The sequence below is a fragment of the Scyliorhinus torazame genome, chromosome 13 (assembly GCF_047496885.1).
Source record: "Scyliorhinus torazame isolate Kashiwa2021f chromosome 13, sScyTor2.1, whole genome shotgun sequence".
Lineage (NCBI taxonomy): Eukaryota > Metazoa > Chordata > Chondrichthyes > Carcharhiniformes > Scyliorhinidae > Scyliorhinus > Scyliorhinus torazame.
The window spans coordinates 197,142,456-197,162,345 of NC_092719.1; the positions used below are offsets into that span (position 1 = coordinate 197,142,456).

The window sequence follows — 19,890 nt, forward strand, 5'->3', positions numbered from 1 at the left end:
TGAGGGGTAGGTCTTGCCTTACAAATCTTATTGAATTCTTTGAGGAGGTGACCAAGCATGTGGATGAAGGTAAAGCAGTGGATGTAGTGTACATGGATTTTAGTAAGGCATTTGATAAAGTTCCCCATGGTAGGCTTCTGCACAAAGTAAGGAGGCATGGGATAGTGGGAAATTTGGCCAGTTGGATAACGAACTGGCTAACCGATAGAAGTCAGAGAGTGGTGGTGGATGGCAAATATTCAGCCTGGATCCCAGTTACCAGTGGTGTACCGCAGGGATCAGTTCTGGGTCCTCTGCTGTTTGTGATTTTCATTAATGACTTGGATGAGGGAGTTGAAGGGTGGGTCAGTAAGTTTGCAGACGATACGAAGATTGGTGGAGTTGTGGATAGTAAGGAGGGCTGTTGTCGGCTGCAAAGAGACATAGATAGGATGCAGAGCTGGGCTGAGAAGTGGCAGATGGAGTTTAACCCTGAAAAGTGTGAGGTTGTCCATTTTGGAAGGACAAATATGAATGCGGAATACAGGGTTAACGGTAGAGTTCTTGGCATTGTGGAGGAGCAGAGAGACCTTGGGGTCTATGTTCATACATCTTTGAAAGTTGCCACTCAAGTGGATAGAGCTGTGAAGAAGGCCTATGGTGTGCTCGCGTTCATTAACAGAGGGATTGAATTTAAGAGCCATGAGGTAATGATGCAGCTGTACAAAACCTTGGTAAGGCCACATTTGGAGTACTGTGTACAGTTCTGGTCGCCTCATTTTAGGAAGGATGTGGAAGCTTTGGAAAAGGTGCAAAGAAGATTTACCAGGATGTTGCCTGGAATGGAGAGTAGGTCTTACGAGGAAAGGTTGAGGGTGCTAGGCCTTTTCTCATTAGAGCGGAGAAGGATGAGGGGCGACTTGATAGAGGTTTATAAGATGATCAGGGGAATAGATAGAGTAGACAGTCAGAGACTTTTTCCCCAGGTGGAACACACCATTACAAGGGGACATAAATTTAAGGTGAAAGGTGGAAGATATAGGAGGGATATCAGAGGTAGGTTCTTTACCCAGAGAGTAGTGGGGGCATGGAATGCACTGCCTGTGGAAGTAGTTGAGTCGGAAACATTAGGGACCTTCAAGCAGCTGTTGGATAGGTACATGGATTACGGGAAAATGATATAGTGTAGATTTATTTGTTCTTAAGGGCAGCACGGTAGCATTGTGGATAGCACAATTGCTTCACAGATCCATGGTCCCAGGTTCGATTCCAGCTTGGGTCATTGTCTGTGCGGAGTCTGCACGTCCTCCCCGTGTCTGCGTGGGTTTCCTCCGGGTGCTGCGGTTTCCTCCCACAGTCCAAAGATGTGCGGGTTAGGTGAATTGGCCAATGATAAATTGCCCTTAATGTCCAAATTGCCCTTGGTGGTGGGTGGAGGTGTTGAGTTTGGGTAGGGTGCTCTTTCCAAGAGCTGGTGCAGACTCAAGGGGCCGAATGGCCTCCTTCTGCACTGTAAATTCAATGATAATCTATGATTAATCTAGGACAAAGGTTCGGCACAACATCGTGGGCCGAAGGGCCTGTTCTGTGCTGTATTTTCTATGTTCTATGTTCTATGAAACCTTGCTGCATGCAATTGGCTCTTACAGTTATCTATATAACAACTTTGACTGCAGTTCAAAAGTACTTCATTGGCAGCAGAATGTTTTAGGATGTCCTGAAGACATGGTTAGGTGCCACATAAATGTGCTTGATTTATTTAAAAGAATGTGCCGAAGATAATAAATTTTAACTCTGCCTATTTTTGCCTATTTTGACCAGCGGGAGAGGGTAAATGGAATCTGGCTGGAAGTGGAAGCATATCCAAAAGAAACAACAACGTTGACACAGAAAGTGAGGATGAAGATTATAATGAGGGTATGAGTAAGAAATGTCCAAGATTAAATCTACATAAGCGCTAAACCCAAAACTGTGATAGAAATCCAGATTTATTGCGCTTGATTTTCAAATCGGCATTGGGAATCGGGTACCCAGCTAATTTCCGGATGCCGATCCTGCACCACACCTGCGGGGCGTGATCTTCAAACATTAATGCCCTATTTGGGCCGGACGCCAGCTGGACATTTAATTTATGGTGCCAAGCTCTTTGGGGAGGTGGGAGCTGCTGGCGAAAGTGTCAAAGGCAGATGACAACCATGTTGGGGCCTGTCCCTGCCCTGCACAAAGAGGAGGTAGGAATTCAGAAGTTTTGGCACTCCGAGAGTTGGCCAAACAACCAACCAGACGGCACTACATCCGATCCCAAAACATAACCCCTGCTGGCATAAATTTCTTGTTTTTAATCATGCTATTTTACACCTTCCCGCATTGAACTGGGCAGCAGTTCACTGATATTCATCAGACTGTTTGAGTTTGGCATTTTCAGATTTGAAAACTGGCACCTGGACCTCCCCATCCCGTTAATGAGTTCCTCAAGGCGCTTATGGAGGTGAGCGGGTTTCTGGTGGCCGCGCACCGCCTTTGCACACGGGCCATGTGCTCCAATCTCCAATTGCGAGGAGCCCAGCAGTGTGACCAAGCAGTCCAATGTACCTCAAAACATGGTCAAAGAAAAGTTCTTATGGACTGGCTGAAGGGTATATGAGTGATCTCATCCAGTCTGTGAAGTGTACACTTTATTACTTAGGGTGAATCACGAGCAATTGTAATTTTATTTCCCATTCAATACGTAAACATTGGGAGATGTGTACAAGTAGGCGAAGGAGCGGCACGTATTTAAAAAGAAACATTAACCATGCTACGCCATGCAGGAAACTGCCCATAAACTGTACACCTGTAGAATGATCCAGTCCCAGTTTCATTGTCCTGTAATTGATGACCCCGATGAATTGTTCATGGAAGGAGGGTGGCATATAGCTGCATTAGCAAATGCCAACCTGGAAGAACTCAGTAAATGCTTAAGGTACATCTGCAGTCACCGACAGACTTTCCATCACAGAGAGGGATCCAGAGTTGTCTGCAAAATTGTACACCATCTGGAAACTGTAGTCTTTTCATGGCCACAGATGTACAGGTGGCAGAGTGAGAGAGGGTATAACTGTACCTGTCTGCCATTGCCTTCATAAATCCACTTCCTCCAAAACCTGAAAAGTCAGAGGGATTCCCATGAGGACTGTGCATACAGGAAACACAGAATGAAATATACCCCTGGAAATTGGGGCAGGCATGGACTGTAGCTTTCAGAAGCTTAGGGTTGTGGAAAAATAACTAAACAACAAGGAAACACTCCTCTTCATCAGTCTCTCAAAACGAGGCAGAAGCTTGCAATAAAGCACAGCCTGTGATGAGGGCCTGGTCCTTGGGCCAGCTGCAACACCAAGCTGACCAAGAAACTCTTCTGCTCGTATCGCTTGTTATATTGGAAAGAATCGCAGGTTGATAATTAACCTGTTTGGCCACATTTGGAACACACTTTCCCTGACCATCAAATTGTGGCGTGGGACTCAAGCCCAGAGCTTCTAGCTCCGAGCCGAGACATGACCCGTGGTGCCACTCCACAAGACCTTTGAGGGAGTGTGCAAGTAGTGGACAGAAAATAGAAAAGATAAGGCAGATACTTGGCGGCAGTCCAAATTAACTTGCCTTCTTCACCAGCAAAACCTCAACCCAGTCCCATGCACTGCATCTTTTATATGGGCTCTCTCCCTCTCTCTTTTTAGGTTAATCCTACATTTGAAAACTAGAACATTACTACTGTTTTCTCCTTAACGCTAGATCTCAAAAAAAGATTATTTGTTTCTTTAGCCTGCCATCCCTTCTCCAAATGGACAGGGAATTTATGAATGCACTATTTAACAAACATTAGCCTTCAAAAAAAGAACTGCACCTTTCATTCATTTTCCAAATAGATTGGTTTTAAGACCAATGGCGCATTAAACAGAGTGGGCGAGTCAACGTGTGGGTTTTCGGAAACAAAAAATAATCCTCCTTTTCCTTACAGACGTTGGGTTGATAAATATTACTTCAATGCAGCCGAATGGTGGGATATTCGCATGTGCGCAGCTGAAAATTCAGTTTCCTCACATTGATCGTCGATACACCTCATCGTCAAGATCGCGCCTAATGGTAAGTTCAAGAGGAAGAGTTAAAACTCCTAGACACTTGATCACTTGTCAACAAATTTGATACTAGACTAAATGTGGAAACATACTGTTTAGTCAATGTTAATTTAGATGCAGCACTTTTCCCCCCTTTCCTTCCTACCATCCAGGACCCAACCACTCCTTCCAGTCAGTGGAATTTTCTAATTTGTGCGCAAAGTGCCGCGGCGGGCGTGAAAAACGGCAGGTTTCCCGGCAGCCACAATGGTAGGTTTTCACCCCGTTTTGTCCATTGCACAGCTCATGAGATATTCATCCACGGAACTCATGCTGGTGGGCGTCCTCCTATTAGCCCGCCATGCCATGACCTCTCAGCTGCCCTGCCTCGGGCGCCATATTTATGATTTATTCATACCTCTTTCAATTTGGGTCACTGGTACAATGCAGTCTCCTATGAATTGGGGATGGCAAAGGCAGATTGGGTGACCCCATTGTGGAAAACCTCCTTTCAGTCATCAACCGTGACCTGGAGCTTCAGGTTGCCTGTTGCCTAAATGCATCCTCCTACACTGTTACAGTGAAGCTCAAATGAGGAACGGCACCTCATCTTCCCATGACATACTTTACATCCCTCTGGGCTCAAAATCATGTTTGTTTTGGGCAGCAGCAAATGGTGATAATTCTGCTTATTCTCTCCGTTTATACCTCCTCTAGATCTATATTTTTGTTATTTGTTCCACCATCATTTCCTTTTTGCCTTGTACCAGCGTCACTTTTGCTATTCAATCTCTCCTGTTGCCCCCCCCCCCCCCAAGGTGCCCCCAATCACAGTCCTTCTTCCCCACTCTCTCTCCGCTTTTTACTTGCATAAAACTTGTTACATCGCCAAACTTCCAGTTCTGATGAAAGGTCACAAATCTGAAACATACTCTGCTTCTCTCCATCGATGCTGCCTGACCTGCTGAGCATTTCCAGCATTTTCCGTTCTTTACTTCCAAAAACCAAATCTCAGCGCAGCACTGCTTCACCAAGAAATCCGATAGAAACCTATTTCCCTTATGAAACAATTTTGCACGAGGAAATGAGCAGATTGCTTTTGTTTAGAAGGTGGGCCGAAGGAGCCTCCTTGTAGGGATTCTATGGTAAGATATCTTATAAATGTTTACAAACATAAGGAAAAACATTTCTTGCAATGAATGGTTAGGATTTGGAATGCACTGTCTCATAGGATGGTGAATAAAGATTCTATTGGAGCTTTCGAAAGGTAATGGGATAAATATTGAAGGAGAGAAAAAGCCGGTGGGTGGGAGTAACTGGACTGCTTTTTCCAGGAGCCGGTGCAGCTACAGTGGGCAGTAATGGAATAACGGAATCATTGCTATCAATGCTAAGGGGCAACTGGAATCTGAATCCAGGTACAGCACCTAGCACAACCATGCAATGGCTCTGCCAATGGTTGCAGATCAGAATGCACCCGAATAATTCAGCCCTTTGACTGAAAAGTGAAGTCAAGAGTACTGAGATTCACTGGGGTGGGATTTTGGAGTGCTGGGGAATGGTTACATTCAGCAATTCTGGAAGCACAGGATTCCCATATGGCGTTCTAACCCCTGGACGTGTTTGAACTTTATTTCCTTGGACTCCTGTCTGACAACCAGCCTAATCGACTTGTTCGACTGCTTGTTGGACGAAGAAGGCTCCAACCAGGAGCCGGGAGGTTTAGCGGTGATGGGAGATCGCCCAGGGGCTGGAGCCGGGTAAGAGATCATGGTGCTGGGGGTCAGCATGAGGATGTTTGTAGGGTTTACTTTGTTGGGGCTGGAAGAAACGCTTCTGTTGCTCTTGGTTCACAAGCCATGCTGTAAAGATAGTTTTTATAGCCTCTTGTGACAGCCAGGCTTCTTCGGCCTGGGAGAGCTATCCCACATCAGTTATAAATGGAAACACTGTCAAAGTAGAGGGAAGCAACCCTCTTTAAACAGTTTCAACAACCAGTTTGCCTCCCGAGAGCTGACTGATCGCTTCCCTATGTCCCGTGTCTGTTAAAACCAGGAGTGAGCGTTTGGAGGTGGATTGGGTTCAGATTTGACATTTTCTTAGCATTTTAATTTCCTACCCATCCAAATCTCACCCACTGTTCGAATCATACAATCCCCGCCTCTGAGCTGGAAGCTCTGGGTTTGAGTTTCGAGTCCCACTCCAGGATTTGTTGGCCATGGAAGGTGCGTTCATAAGCTGACCAAACATGTTAATTATGAAGCTGTAAGTCCATCCAACATGCCTCTGGCTGCTGGTCTGAGTGGGAACAGTCTATTGGCCAGCCATGCTTGGTGTGGAGTGGCGCCCTGTGCCAGGACAAAACAGCATCTGGGAAAAGACATACGCATGTGCTTTGCCTGGCTCATGTGTCAACAGATGTGGGAAGAAATGGGGGAGGGAAGAGACAGCACTTATCGTGCATAAGGGCACAAAGGAAACATGCCTCAGTCACATTGCCTGCTGGTTATAATAAGCTAATGCAACATTTTGGGCCAAGATGACAATGCAACTGCTATAGCCCGCAGAGAAAAAGATATAAATTAAACAATTGCTCATTATTTTTCTTCCTAGGGAACCGTGGAGTTGAGTTGCTTTCAAACAGCTGTGGAGAGTGAAGTTCAGATAACTGCTTACACAGGTGTAAAGCGTTTGCAGCATATGCATAAAGTTGAAGGTGGGTAAGGCATCTGAAGGCAGTGTTCACCCTTGAATTATTAAACCCCCAGCCCTCCAAACCTAATGAGTTAGCGGGGTGGATTTTTAAGTGACCATTTTCATTGGGAGGGAGGTTTGCTCACCCAGTCGGAGCAATGCACTGGTCAGGAGGCCGGGAAGTACACCGGCTCCTTCTTGGGAATTGCAAAGGAGCACTGTGTGGATGGTCAAGCATTGTAGGGGGAGGGAATGATTTTTATATTGCCAGGGGCAAGATTATAATATCCCTAGGTACCGCACAAAAAATGACAAATCCCTTTTCTTACCATTTATTTTTGGAGCATCGAGCAATGTTCCCCCTCAGGGCCACCGATTTATTCAATTTAAGCTTAGAGTCAATGTGTAGTGTTGTGCATCTTCTGTGTATCGATTATTCATAACAGCCCTGCAGTGCTGCAAAGCTGGAGGACCCTTTTTCCTGAGGTTTCCAGCTTATTCAGTTAAAGGCCTGGGCCAATCATTTCAAAGCCCCACCAAAAGCAGAACTGTTTTTCTGGGTGTCCTCGGGAACAGGGTGACATTTTAAATCTGTGCCCCCCTCGTTCTCGATCCTTTGACAAGGGGGAGCCGTTTCCCCCGATCTACTCTGTCCAGCCCCCTCATGATTTTGAACACCTCCATCAAATCTCCTGCTAGCCTTATTTTCTCCAAGGAGAATAGACCCAATCTCTCCTCGTAACTGAAGTAATAGCTTGACTAAGCGATATGGCTAGTTCTGGAGCACATGTCCTCAGTATTCTGATCCAAAGATGGTAAAGAATCTCTGGTTGAACCGTCATAGTATCTAAAGATGGTTAGTTCTGTGCTGCTCCACTGCTGCGCAAAATGCATGTGCTGGTAAACAATTCCTAATGAGTCTTTTGTGGTTCCTTACAGATTGTACCGTGAAAGATTTTCTGGAGAACGTAGAATGGTGCAAGGGTGAGGAAGCACATCTATCGACATAACTATTTTATCATCGATTTAAAAAAAAATATCAATGATGTGGAAGCAGTAAAGAAAATCATTATAATGCAATGGGGAAAGAACTGAAATTTGTAAATGATCAAAGATGATTTTAAAGCTACAATGCAACAAATATCAAAACAATTCATTATGTGAATCATAACGATTCTGCAGACTGGTGATTTACTCACTATTGTATAGCATTCTAAATATACAAGCTTACGTATCAATGACAACAACTTCATTTAGTGCAGGAATATTATCAGACAACGCCATAACACCGAGCTAAGTAAGGACAGGGGGCCAAATGTTTGCTGAAAGAGGTCGCTTCTTATGGAGCGATTTAAAGCAGGAGGGAGATGTCGAGAAGCAGTGAAGTTTGGGGTTGACATCCGGACTTGAGGGCATAAGCAGCTGAATGTACAGTTACCAACGATGAAGAAAATTAGGGATGCACAAGTTGTGGGCATTGGAGGAGGTTAGAGATGGAGGGAGAGGCAGTGACACCCAACTCACTGTCCCAAGTAAAACAAACTCAACGACCGACAATGGTGAAACTTGACAACTCAAACTTCTTAAGTACAGTGGTCAGCATTTTAACCCTTTTGGGTTTAAAATCTTTCACATGATGCCTGCAATCATGTACTGAAGTACAATTAGAAGATTGGATTGGATTTGTTTATTGTCACATGTACCGAGGTACAGTGAAAAGTATTCTTTTACGTGCAGCTCAAACAGATTATTTTGTACATGAAAAGAAAATACGTAATAGGGCAACACAAAGTACATAATGTAAATACATACACACCGGCATCGGGTGAAGCATACAGGAGTATTAATCAGATCATGGGGGTCTGGTAACAGTGGGGGAAAAACTGTTTTTGAATCTGTTCGTGCGTGTTCTCAGACTTTTGTATCTCCTGCCCAATGGAAGAAGTTGGAAGAGCGATTAAGCCAGATGGGAGAGATCTTTGATTATGCTGCCCACTTTCCCACGGCAGCGGGAGGTGTAGGTAGAGTCAATGTATGGGAGGTGGGTTTGTGTGATGGACTGGGCGGTGTTCAGGACTCTCTGAAGTTTCTTGCGGTCTTAGGCCGAACAGTTGCCATACCAGGCTGTAATACAGCCAGTAAGAATGCTTTCTATGATACACCTGTAAAAGTTGCTAAGAACAATTAGGAGCTTTCTCGGTGAATAGTTTCTTAATAGATTCTTGCTTAAAATGACCTGAAATAATGGCACAGCAGAACAGGACATGACATGACAATTCATGACTCCCTACAACTGAGGGCCATGAGTTTGCATCGACTAAGCATGTGCCAGTTTTCTGTAATCTTAATTCGTCTTCGACCCTGGATGGTTTTGACATGATTCCTCACGTCAAACTCTATTTCTTGCATTACAGTTCCAAACATAAGTACCACATTAGAAATCAAGACACAAATGGCTGTTATTCATGTACCACAGAATTACTACACAATGTTCAAGTATAATGTGATGACACCGTTTGAGAGCCCACTGTTTACTGAAAAATTGGTAAGTAGCATTGGAAATCCTGATTATATGTGGGTGTGTAAATCTGTAGTATCTGTTAACTCTTCAAAGCCCAAAACTTTTATTGGATTTCAAACCGTCCTCGTATTGAATCAGAAGACTGCCCTGATTCCTTATATGGCGAGTACCACATGCTATTGCAGAGTGGCACTAAGTGAGGGCTCGCTGTTACCCCATGCCAATGGAGGTAAAAAAAATATGACGGTAGAAGACCGAAGAAGGGAGAAAAATGATAACTATATATTTTGAAGAAGAGGCACAGCATGAGTAGTGTGGTCTCCGCGAGGGGTTGGTCTGGAACCGGTGTCAGTATTAACTACTGACTAAATTCAATCAAAATGTATCTCCTGCTAGACAGTCAGTCTTTACTCAGGGAGTGTGTTTGTAACTAACACTGCAGACACCTGGGCATCCCTGGATCAATCAAATCTTATATCCCAGTGCCCCTGAAAAAATGGGAGGCAAGTTATTTTTTACCACTTTGCAGGTTGGAGCGACAGGGTTTCTTCAATTACTATCTGCCAGTTTTAGACTTTAGAAGGCCCTGGCTGGATTCACAAGGTTTTCTCAACATTTCATTTCACATGTACACAATCCAGAGAGTCCAGGGTGGAGGGAAAGGCCCGCTCAACATTCTGATTTATCGGTAGGATCTCCACCTCTGACTGGACGTCTTTGAGGTGAAGGTGATGGAAGTGATGTCATGGGAATCCCAAATGTGGCACGAAAGGGTTCATGGGGAGCGTGAGAGAAGGGGGGAAAATACCCAACTTTAATTAGGTTGTGTAACCTGAAAGCAAAAGAATATTACACCTTTGGCAAATGGATTTGAGAGAAGGGCAGTTTGATGTTGTGATCATGAAATAGAGGCGTAAGGGGTGAAAGAAGAAAACAGTTGATGGTGAATAGCTACCCCTTTTTACACCACCTGCTTTCTTCCTCCCAGCTAATTCAATTGCAGGGTATAAAACAGATAACCAATATGCCGTCAGCTGTTCTATTCAGGCCCAAGACAAATTTCATCCCCATTGAGTTGGTCGGCCGTGGTCGGCCTGTAGGTTGTGCTTCAACAACAGTAAAATGCGGCTTTCTAGAAATGCACGGGAGTAATAATTCTTTATTATTGTTTATCCAGAAAGTGAGTGATGTGCCCCTCAACTACTCTGACATCGTCCCTTGTTTGTGCGTGCAGGTATGTGTCTATCGTATTGTTTTATCTAAAATGTTTAAGATAAGGACTAGTGTTCTACTGTTTCAGTGAACGCCATCCATTACAGCTACTTGCTCCATGACTGGACGGTTACACCCTGGGCGGAATTCTCTTCCCTCCCACTGGCAGGATCTTCAGTCCCGCCGAAGTCAATGGACATTTGAACCGCTCGTTAGCATTATGGCTCCATCCCCTGATGGGGCCACACCCTCACCGTGACAGGACCTTAAAATCCTGCCTCTGGTGAACTGAAGAAGCTCACATTTCAGTCAAATCTTTAATAAATTGTCCTGGAGGACGAGCAAAATCCCTTGTGAGTTGATATAATAACTTGTGTTTGCAGGAATGTCCTTGGGTTTCCCTAAAATGCAAGTAATGTTAGTGAGAAAGATTGGTGAAGGCTCTATCAGTGGTATACAATGTGGGGTGGCAATGCTGCCTTAATTCCTTGGAAATCCTGTGGAAGTCATTGTATCTCTTCCTCTATGATATAGTAGTTCCACGGGTGATGGAATTTGCAATGACTGCCTGTACAATCTCCCTTCAAACAGCTTGAACCATCTCCTAATAGGACTTCTGCTTTCAATGCCCAAGAGTCTCCCTAGTTTTAGCTAACTCCACCTCTAAGGATTCACCTGAGAATCTGCGAGCCATTCCTGTTGTGCAGCCTCCTTCAGAACATAAGAACTAATAATAATAATAATAATCGCTTATTGTCACAAGTAGGCTTCAATGAAGTTACTGTGAAAAGCCCTAGTCGCCACACTCCGGCGCCTGGTCGGGGAGGCTGGTACCAGAATTGACCCCGCGCTGCTGGCCTTGTTCTGCATTACAAGCCAGCTGTTTAGCCCACTGTGCTAAACCTAGGAGCAGGCGTAGGCAGTTCAGCCCCTTGAGCCTGCTCCGCCATTCAATACAATCATGGCTGATCTCATCTCTGCCTCATCTCCATCTTCCTGCCCACTACTAATTCAAACCTATCAATCCCCCTAAACATGTTTAGTGTCTGATGTCTAGAGCACTCTGGGGTAGAAAACTCTGCAGATTCACGACCCATTGAGTGAAGTAATTCCTCCTTATTTCTGTTTTAAATTTTCCACCCCTTAGCGTAAAATTGTGGCCTCCCATTCTAGAATGTCCAAATAGAGGAAATGTCTGTTCCACGTCTACCTTGTCAATCCCCTTTAGCCAATCCCCTTCGGCATCTTGTATACCTCAATTAGATCTCCTCTCATTCTTCTAAACCCCAGTGAATATAGGCTTACATTTCTCAAGCTCTCTTCTTAAGCCAAGTCCTTCATCCCTGGAATCATCTAGCGAACCTTCTGTGAACTGCCTCTAATGCATTTAGATACTTCCTCAAGTAAGGGACCAAAACTGTGCGCAGTACTCCAGATGCGGCTTCACCAGTGGCCAATACAATTGCAACAGCACCTCCCTACTTTTCTATTCCATTAGCAATGAATGCCAAAATTCCACTTACCTTCCTTATTACCTGCTGAATTTGCATACTAACTTTCTCTATTCATATGCGAGGACACCCAGATCCCTCTGCACCGAAGCGCTTTGATTTCTCTCTGTTACGATAATAAGTTGCCTTTTTATGCCTCTGACCAAAAATGGATAACTTCACAGTTATCTAACTTAAATGCCATCGATCGTAATGAAGTGCTTCGAGAAGTTGATCATGGGGCACATCAACTCCATACTTTCGGAATGCCGACACCCACTGCAATTCGCATACCGCCGCAACCGGTCCACAGCAGACGCCATCTCCCTGGTCCTACACTCATCCCTGGAGCATCTTGACAACAAGATATCCTATTTATTGACTACTGCTCTGCGTTCAACACCAGAATCCCAGACAAGCTCATATCAAAGCCCCAAAACCTAGGACTTGGTTCCTCACTCTGCAACTGGATCAAAGAACAAAGAACAAAGAAATGTACAGCACAGGAACAGGCCCTTCGGCCCTCCAAGCCCGTGCCGACCATGCTGCCCGACTAAACTACAATCTTCTACACTTCCTGGGTCCGTATCCTTCTATTCCCATCCTATTCATATATTTGTCAAGATGCCCCTTAAATGTCCCTATCGTCCCTGCTTCCACTACCTCCTCCGGTAGCGAGTTCCAGGCACCCACTACCCTCTGCGTAAAAAACTTGCCTCGTACATCTACTCTAAACCTTGCCCCTCTCACCTTAAACCTATGCCCCCTAGTAATTGACCCCTCTACCCTGGGGAAAAGCCTCTGACTATCCACTCTGTCTATGCCCCTCATAATTTTGTATACCTCTATCAGGTCTCCCCTCAACCTCCTTCGTTCCAGTGAGAACAAACCGAGTTTATTCAATCGCTCCTCATAGCTACTGCCCTCCATACCAGGCAACATTCTGGTAAATCTCTTCTGCACCCTCTCTAAAGCCTCCACATCCTTCTGGTAGTGTGGCGACCAGAATTGAACACTATACTCCAAGTGTGGCCTAACTAAGGTTATATACAGCTGCAACATGACTTGCCAATTCTTATACTCAATGCCCCGGCCAATGAAGGCAAGCATGCCGTATGCCTTCTTGACTACCTTCTCCACCTGTGTTGCCCCTTTCAATGACCTGTGGACCTGTACTCCTAGATCTCTTTGACTTTCAATACTCTTGAGGGTTCTACCATTCACTGTATATTCCCTACCTGCATTAGACCTTCCAAAATGCATTACCTCACATTTGTCCGGATTAAACTCCATCTGCCATCTCTCCGCCCAAGTCTCCAGACAGTCTAAATCCTGCTGTATCCTCCGACAGTCCTCATCGCTATCCGCAATTCCACCAACCTTTGTGTCGTCTGCAAACTTACTAATCAGACCAGTTACATTTTCCTCCAAATCATTTATATATACTACAAAGAGCAAAGGTCCCAGCACTGATCCCTGTGGAACACCACTGGCCACAGCCCTCCAATTAGAAAAGCATCCCTCCATTGCTACTCTCTGCCTTCTATGGCCTAGCCAGTTCTGTATCCACCTTGCCAGCTCACCCCTGATCCCGTGTGACTTCACCTTTTGTATTAGTCTACCATGAGGGACCTTGTCAAAGGCCTTACTGAAGTCCATATAGACAACATCTACTGCCCTACCTGCATCAATCATCTTAGTGAGTTCCTCGAAAAACTCTATCAAGTTAGTGAGACACGACCTCCCCTTCACAAAACCGTGCTGCCTCTCACTAATACGTCCATTTGCTTCCAAATGGGAGTAGATCCTGTCTCGAAGAATTCTCTCCAGTAATTTCCCTACCACTGAAGTAAGGCTCACCGGCCAGTAGTTCCCGGGATTATCCTTGCTACCCTTCTTAAACAGAGGAACAACATTGGCTATTCTCCAGTCCTCCTGGACATCCCCTGAAGACAGCGAGGATCCAAAGATTTCTGTCAAGGCCTCAGCAATTTCCTCTCCAGCCTCCTTCAGTATTCTGGGGTAGATCCCATCCGGCCCTGGGGACTTATCTACCTTAATATTTTTTAAGACACCCAACACCTCGTCTTTTTGGATCACAATGTGACCCAGGCTATCTACACCCCCTGCTCCAGACTCAACATCTACCAATTCCTTCTCTTTGGTGAATACTGATGCAAAGTATTCATTTAGTACCTCGCCCATTTCCTCTGGCTCCACACATAGATTCCCTTGCCTATCCTTCAGTGGGCCAACCCTTTCCCTGGCTACCCGCTTGCTTTTTATGTACGTGTAAAAAGCCTTGGGATTTTCCTTAACCCTATTTGCCAATGACTTTTCGTGACCCCTTCTCGCCCTCCTGACTCCTTGCTTAAGTTCCTTCCTACTTTCCTTATATTCCACGCAGGCTTCGTCTGTTCCCAGCCTTTTAGCCCTGACAAATGCCTCCTTTTTCTTTTTGACGAGGCCTACAATATCACTCGTCATCCAAGGTTCCCGAAAATTGCCGTATTTATCTTTCTTCCTCACAGGAATATGCCGGTCCTGTATTCCTTTCAACTGCCACTTGAAAGCCTCCCACATGTCAGATGTTGATTTGCCCTCAAACATCCGCCCCCAATCTATGTTCTTCAGTTCCCGCCTAATATTGTTATAATTAGCCTTCCCCCAATTTAGCACATTTGTCCTCGGACCACTCTTATCCTTGTCCACCAGTACTTTAAAACTTACTGAATTGTGGTCACTGTTACCAAAATGCTCCCCTACTGAAACATCTACCACATGGCCGGGCTCATTCCCCAATACCAGGTCCAGTACCGCCCCTTCCCTAGTTGGACTGTGTACATATTGTTTTAAGAAGCCCTCCTGGATGCCCCTTACAAACTCCGCCCCGTCTAAGCCCCTGGCACTAAGTGAGTCCCAGTCAATATTGGGGAAGCTGAAGTCTCCCATCACCACAACCCTGTTGTTTTTACTCTTTTCCAAAATCTGTCTCCCTATCTGCTCCTCTATCTCCCGCTGGCTGTTGGGAGGCTTGTAGTATACCCCCAACATTGTGACTGCACCCTTCTTATTCCTGATCTCTACCCATATAGCCTCACCGCCCTCTGAGGTGTCCTCTCGCAGTACAGCTGTGATATTCTCCCGAACAAGTAGCGCAACTCCGCCTCCCCTTTTACATCCCCCTCTATCCCGCCTGAAACATCTAAATCCTGGAACGTTTAGCTGCCAACCCTGCCCTTCCCTCAACCAGGTCTCTGTAATGGCAACAACATCATAGTTCCAAGTACTAATCCAAGCTCTAAGTTCATCTGCCTTACCCGTAATGCTCCTTGCATTAAAACATATGCACTTCAGGCCACCAGACCCGCTGTGTTCAGCAGCTTCTCCCCGTCTGCTCTGCCTCAGAGCCACACTGTCCCTATTCCCTAGTTCTCCCTCAATGCTCTCACCTTCTGACCTATTGCTCCCGTGCCCACCCCCCTGCCATACTAGTTTAAACGGATCCTTGACTTTCTGACCCATACACCACAATCAGTAAGAATAAACAACACTTCCTCCACGACAGTCCTCAATACCGGGGCCTCTCAAGGCTGTGTACTTAGCCCCCTACTATACTCCCTATACACACACGACAGCGTGGCAAAATTTGGCTCCAACTCCATCTCCAAGTTTGCTGATGACACAACCGTAGTGGGTCAGATCACGAACAACAATGAGTCAGAAGACAGGAGGGAGATAGAGAACCTAGTGGAATGGTGTACCGACAACAATCTCTCCCTCAATGTCAGCAAAACTAAAGAGCTGGTCATTGTCTTCAGGAAGCAAAGCATTGTTGACATCCCTGTCTGCATAGAATTTTCATAGAATTTACAGTGCAGAAGGAGGCCATTCGGCCCATCGAGTCTGCACCGGCTCTTGGAAAGAGCACTCTACCCAAGGTCAACACCTCCACCCTATCCCCATAACCCAATAACCCCACCCAACACGAAGGGCAATTTTGTTCACTAAGGGCAATTTAGCATGGACAATCCACCTAACCCGCATATCTTTGGACTGTGGGAGGAAACTGGAGCACCCGGAGAAAACCCACGCACACACGGGGAGGATGCGCAGACTCCGCACAGACAGTGACCCAAGCCGGAATCGAACCTGGGACCCTGGAGCTGTGAAGCAATTGTGCTATCCACAATGCTACCGTACTGCCCCAAGATCAATGGGGCCGAGGTGGAGATGGTTGACAACTTCCAATTCCTAGGTGTGCACATCACCCAAAATCTGTCCTGGTCCACCCACGTCAATGTTACGACCAAGAAAGCACAACAGCACCTATACTTCCTCAGGAAACTAAGGAAATTCGGCATGTCTACATTGACCCTTCCCAACTTTTACAGGTGCACTATAGAAAGCATCATATCTGGCTGCCTCACAGCCTGGTATGGTAACTGCTCGGCCCAAGACAGCAAGAAACTTCAACGAGTCGTGAACACCGCTGTAGTGAACCACTGTATTATGGGATGTAAGGTAGGACCTGCACTACACGTTCGCCGGTAGCCCCTGCCGGCTGGCTCCACTCACTAAGGTCTGTATAAATATGCGTGACCACCATTGCCCTGCCATTTCGCCAGCTGCAGCAGGAGGCCACGCAACTGACTGCAATAAAGCCACAGTTGTACCCAATCGGCACTTTCGCCCGCATCAGAGAAGACATCGCCAAGGCCGGGACGAGTCACTGCCTTTTCAAGTAGAAAGCGACGCTTCAGACGTCACCCTTGCCACCACTCTAAACCAGGCAGGCAGACCCGTGGCATTCTGTCCCGCACCCTTCATGCCTCTGAAATTCGACACTCATCCGTCAAAAAGGAGGCCCAAGCTATCGTTGAAGCTGTGCAGCATTGGAGGCATTACCTGGCCGGTAAAATATTCACACTCCTCACTGACCAACGGTCGGTAGCCTTCATGTTCAATAACACACTGCGGGACAAGATCAAAAATGATAAAATCTTGTGGTGGAGAATCGAGCTCTCCACCTATAATTACGAGATTTTGTATCGCCCCGGTGAACTCAACGAGCCCCCAGACGCCCTCTCCTGAGGTACATGTGCCAGCGCACAAGTAGACCAACTCCGGGCCCTACACGACAGCCTTTGTCACCCGGGGGTCACTTGATCTGGTCAAAGCTCGCAATCTGCCCTACTCCGTCGAGGAAGTGAGGACAGTCACCAGGGACTGCCAGGTCTGTGCGGAGTGCAAGCCGCACTTCTACCGGCCGGATCGTGCGCACCTGGTGAAGGCTTCCCGCCCCTTTGAACGCCTCAGCGTGGATTTCAAAGGGCCCCTCCCCTCCACCGACCGTAACACACACATTCTCAGTGTGGTCAATGAGTACTCCAGATTCCCCTTCGTCATCCCATGCCCCGATATGACGCCTGCCACCGTCATCAAGGCCCTCAACACCATCTTCGCTCTGTTCGGTTTCCCCGCCTACATCCACAGTGACAGGGAATCCTCATTCATGAGCGATGAGCTGCGTCAATTCCTGCTCAGCAGGGGTATCGCCTCCAATAGGACGACCAGCTACAACCCCAGGGGAAACGGGCATGTAGAACGGGAGAATGGGACGGTTTGGAGGGCCGTCCAGCTGGCCCTACGGTCCAGGAACCTCCCAGCCTCTCGCTGGCAGGAGGTCCTCCCTGATGCTCTACACTTCGTCCGGTCACTATTGTGCACCGCCACTAATAACACACCCCATGAACGTGTTTTTACCTTCCCCAGGAAGTCCACATCCGGGGTGTCGCTCCCGACTTGGCTCGCAGCTCCCGGACCGGTCCTTCTCCGTTGGCACATCCGACTCCACAAGGCGGACCCCTTGGTGGACAGGGTTCATCTGCTCCACGCCAACCCTCAATATGCCTATGTGTAGTTCCCCGATGACCGCCAAGATACTGTCTCACTCAGGGACCTGGCACCATCAGGTTCCACCCCAACACACTCCCCCACCCATGCGCCCCTCCCACGACGCCGTCAACATTGACCCCACCAGACCAAACCCCTCCCCCCCCTTCCCGCACAAGAGGACAAAGAGGATTTTGGCACGCTCCCGGAGTTCCCCGATGACTGGCCAGCACCAGCACTGCCACCACCGCCATCGGAGCCACCTCCACCACTGCCAGCACCGACTTCGCCGCCACCGTTACGCCGCTCCCAACGAAGCACCAAGGCACCGGATCGGCTGAACCTGTGACGGACTCCGGACCGTCAACATGGACTTTTCTTTTTTTCTTCCTTGTTTTCCCCATTCTTAACACTGTACATAATTGCACTATGTGTATATAGTTTCACATCACCCCCGCCGGACTCATTTTTAACAGGGGGTGAATGTGGTGAACCACTGTATTATGGGATGTAAGGTAGCACCTGCACTACAGGTTCGCCGGTAGCCCCTGCCGGCTGGCTCCGCCCACTAAGATCTGTATAAATATGCGTGACCTTCATTGCCCTGCCATTTCGCCAGCTGCAGCAGGAGGCCACGCATCTGACTGTAATAAAGCCACAGTTGTACCCAATCTGCGTCTTTGTGCAATTGATTGCTCACCAACCGCACAGTCCATCACACAAACCCGCCTCCCATCCATTGACTGCCTGCACCTCCCGCTGCCTTGGGAAAGCGGATAGCATAATCAAAGACTGCTCTCACCCGGCTTCTACACTCTTCTAACTTCTTCCATCGGGCAGGAGACACAAAAGTCTGAGAACGCGCAAAAACAGATGGAAAATCAGCTTCTTTCCCGCTGTTGCCAGATTCCTAAACGACCCTCATTTGGACTGATGGACTTATGGACTGATCTGACCTCTTCACACATCTTCTCTACTGAGTAATATTCATGCAACTGAACCCTCCCCCATCTCCAACATTCTTACAACTCACTAACATCCTCTTTTATTGAACTGCATCTTTTAGAGATGGCAGCAAACTTTCTCCCTGCTATGCTAACCCAGTGAGTGAGTGAGTGCCCTCGGATGCTGATGAGGAATTTTATTAGATTAGCAGCAGGTTCATGTATAGGGCTGAAGTCCCACACTGCTGCTAATCTGCTCATGAGAGGAAAATGCAATTCCAGGACACTCTATGAAGTCACATCTGACTTGATACCATGGGGAAAATTTTAGATTATAACCCAATGCATAAACTGCATTTACGTAAATGGACACCTTGATGCTACTCATCAATAATAGTTTGCTGTGTGATTGTGGGACTGATATATTCACAGTGCATGTGTGAACCTACGTACAAATGTACTCATTGTTATTTTTCAAAAAAAGAGCACCAAGATGTGCTGGCTGTGTATTTTCTTTGTAAAATGCTTCAAAGTAACTGTTGTCATTGTAGTTTTGTTAAATTGAGCAGAGGAAATTATTATATTCCAATGGATTAAAATCCTGTATCCTGCTTACAGTGTAGTCTATTTGTGACAACCATGGTTCAGTAATGACTTTGCTTACATATTGTTCTGGTTTTGGTAGGTATGGTCTGCAACAATAGAAGATGCCAGACGATGTGAAAAATGCCCCTTTTCTGAGCGTGAGTTTGACTGCTTCTAAACCTTTCCGCTTTCAGGTGTTTATGTCATTGTATATTTATGTACGTTTTTGTTCCATTTATCCACTTCCACGTGACTGTTCACAACAATCATTTTATGGTGTGTCCAGCGCATTATCAATGTTAATTAGTTTGCCAATGAGCCCAATGGACGGCATGGTAGCACAGTGGTTAGCACCGTTGCTTCATAGCGCCAAAGTCCCAGGTTCGATTCCCGGCTTGGGTCACTGTCTGTGCGGAGTCTGCACATTCTCCCCCTGTCTGCGTGGGTTTCCTCCCGCAAGTCCCGAAAGACGT

General features: G+C 46.6%; 1 protein-coding gene across 1 annotated transcript in view; it reads left to right on the plus strand.

Moving 5' to 3' along the window:
• LOC140388499 (interleukin-17 receptor C-like) overlaps window positions 1-19,890 on the plus strand; it is a 121,609-nt gene that overhangs the window by 43,869 nt on the left and 57,850 nt on the right. Inside the window, exons 4-10 of the mRNA XM_072472788.1 lie at window positions 1,801-1,896; window positions 3,980-4,104; window positions 6,690-6,792; window positions 7,710-7,754; window positions 9,185-9,315; window positions 10,469-10,525; window positions 19,518-19,575. Coding sequence (XP_072328889.1) covers window positions 1,801-1,896; window positions 3,980-4,104; window positions 6,690-6,792; window positions 7,710-7,754; window positions 9,185-9,315; window positions 10,469-10,525; window positions 19,518-19,575 — 615 coding nt within the window. The remainder of the gene's footprint in view (window positions 1-1,800; window positions 1,897-3,979; window positions 4,105-6,689; window positions 6,793-7,709; window positions 7,755-9,184; window positions 9,316-10,468; window positions 10,526-19,517; window positions 19,576-19,890) is intronic.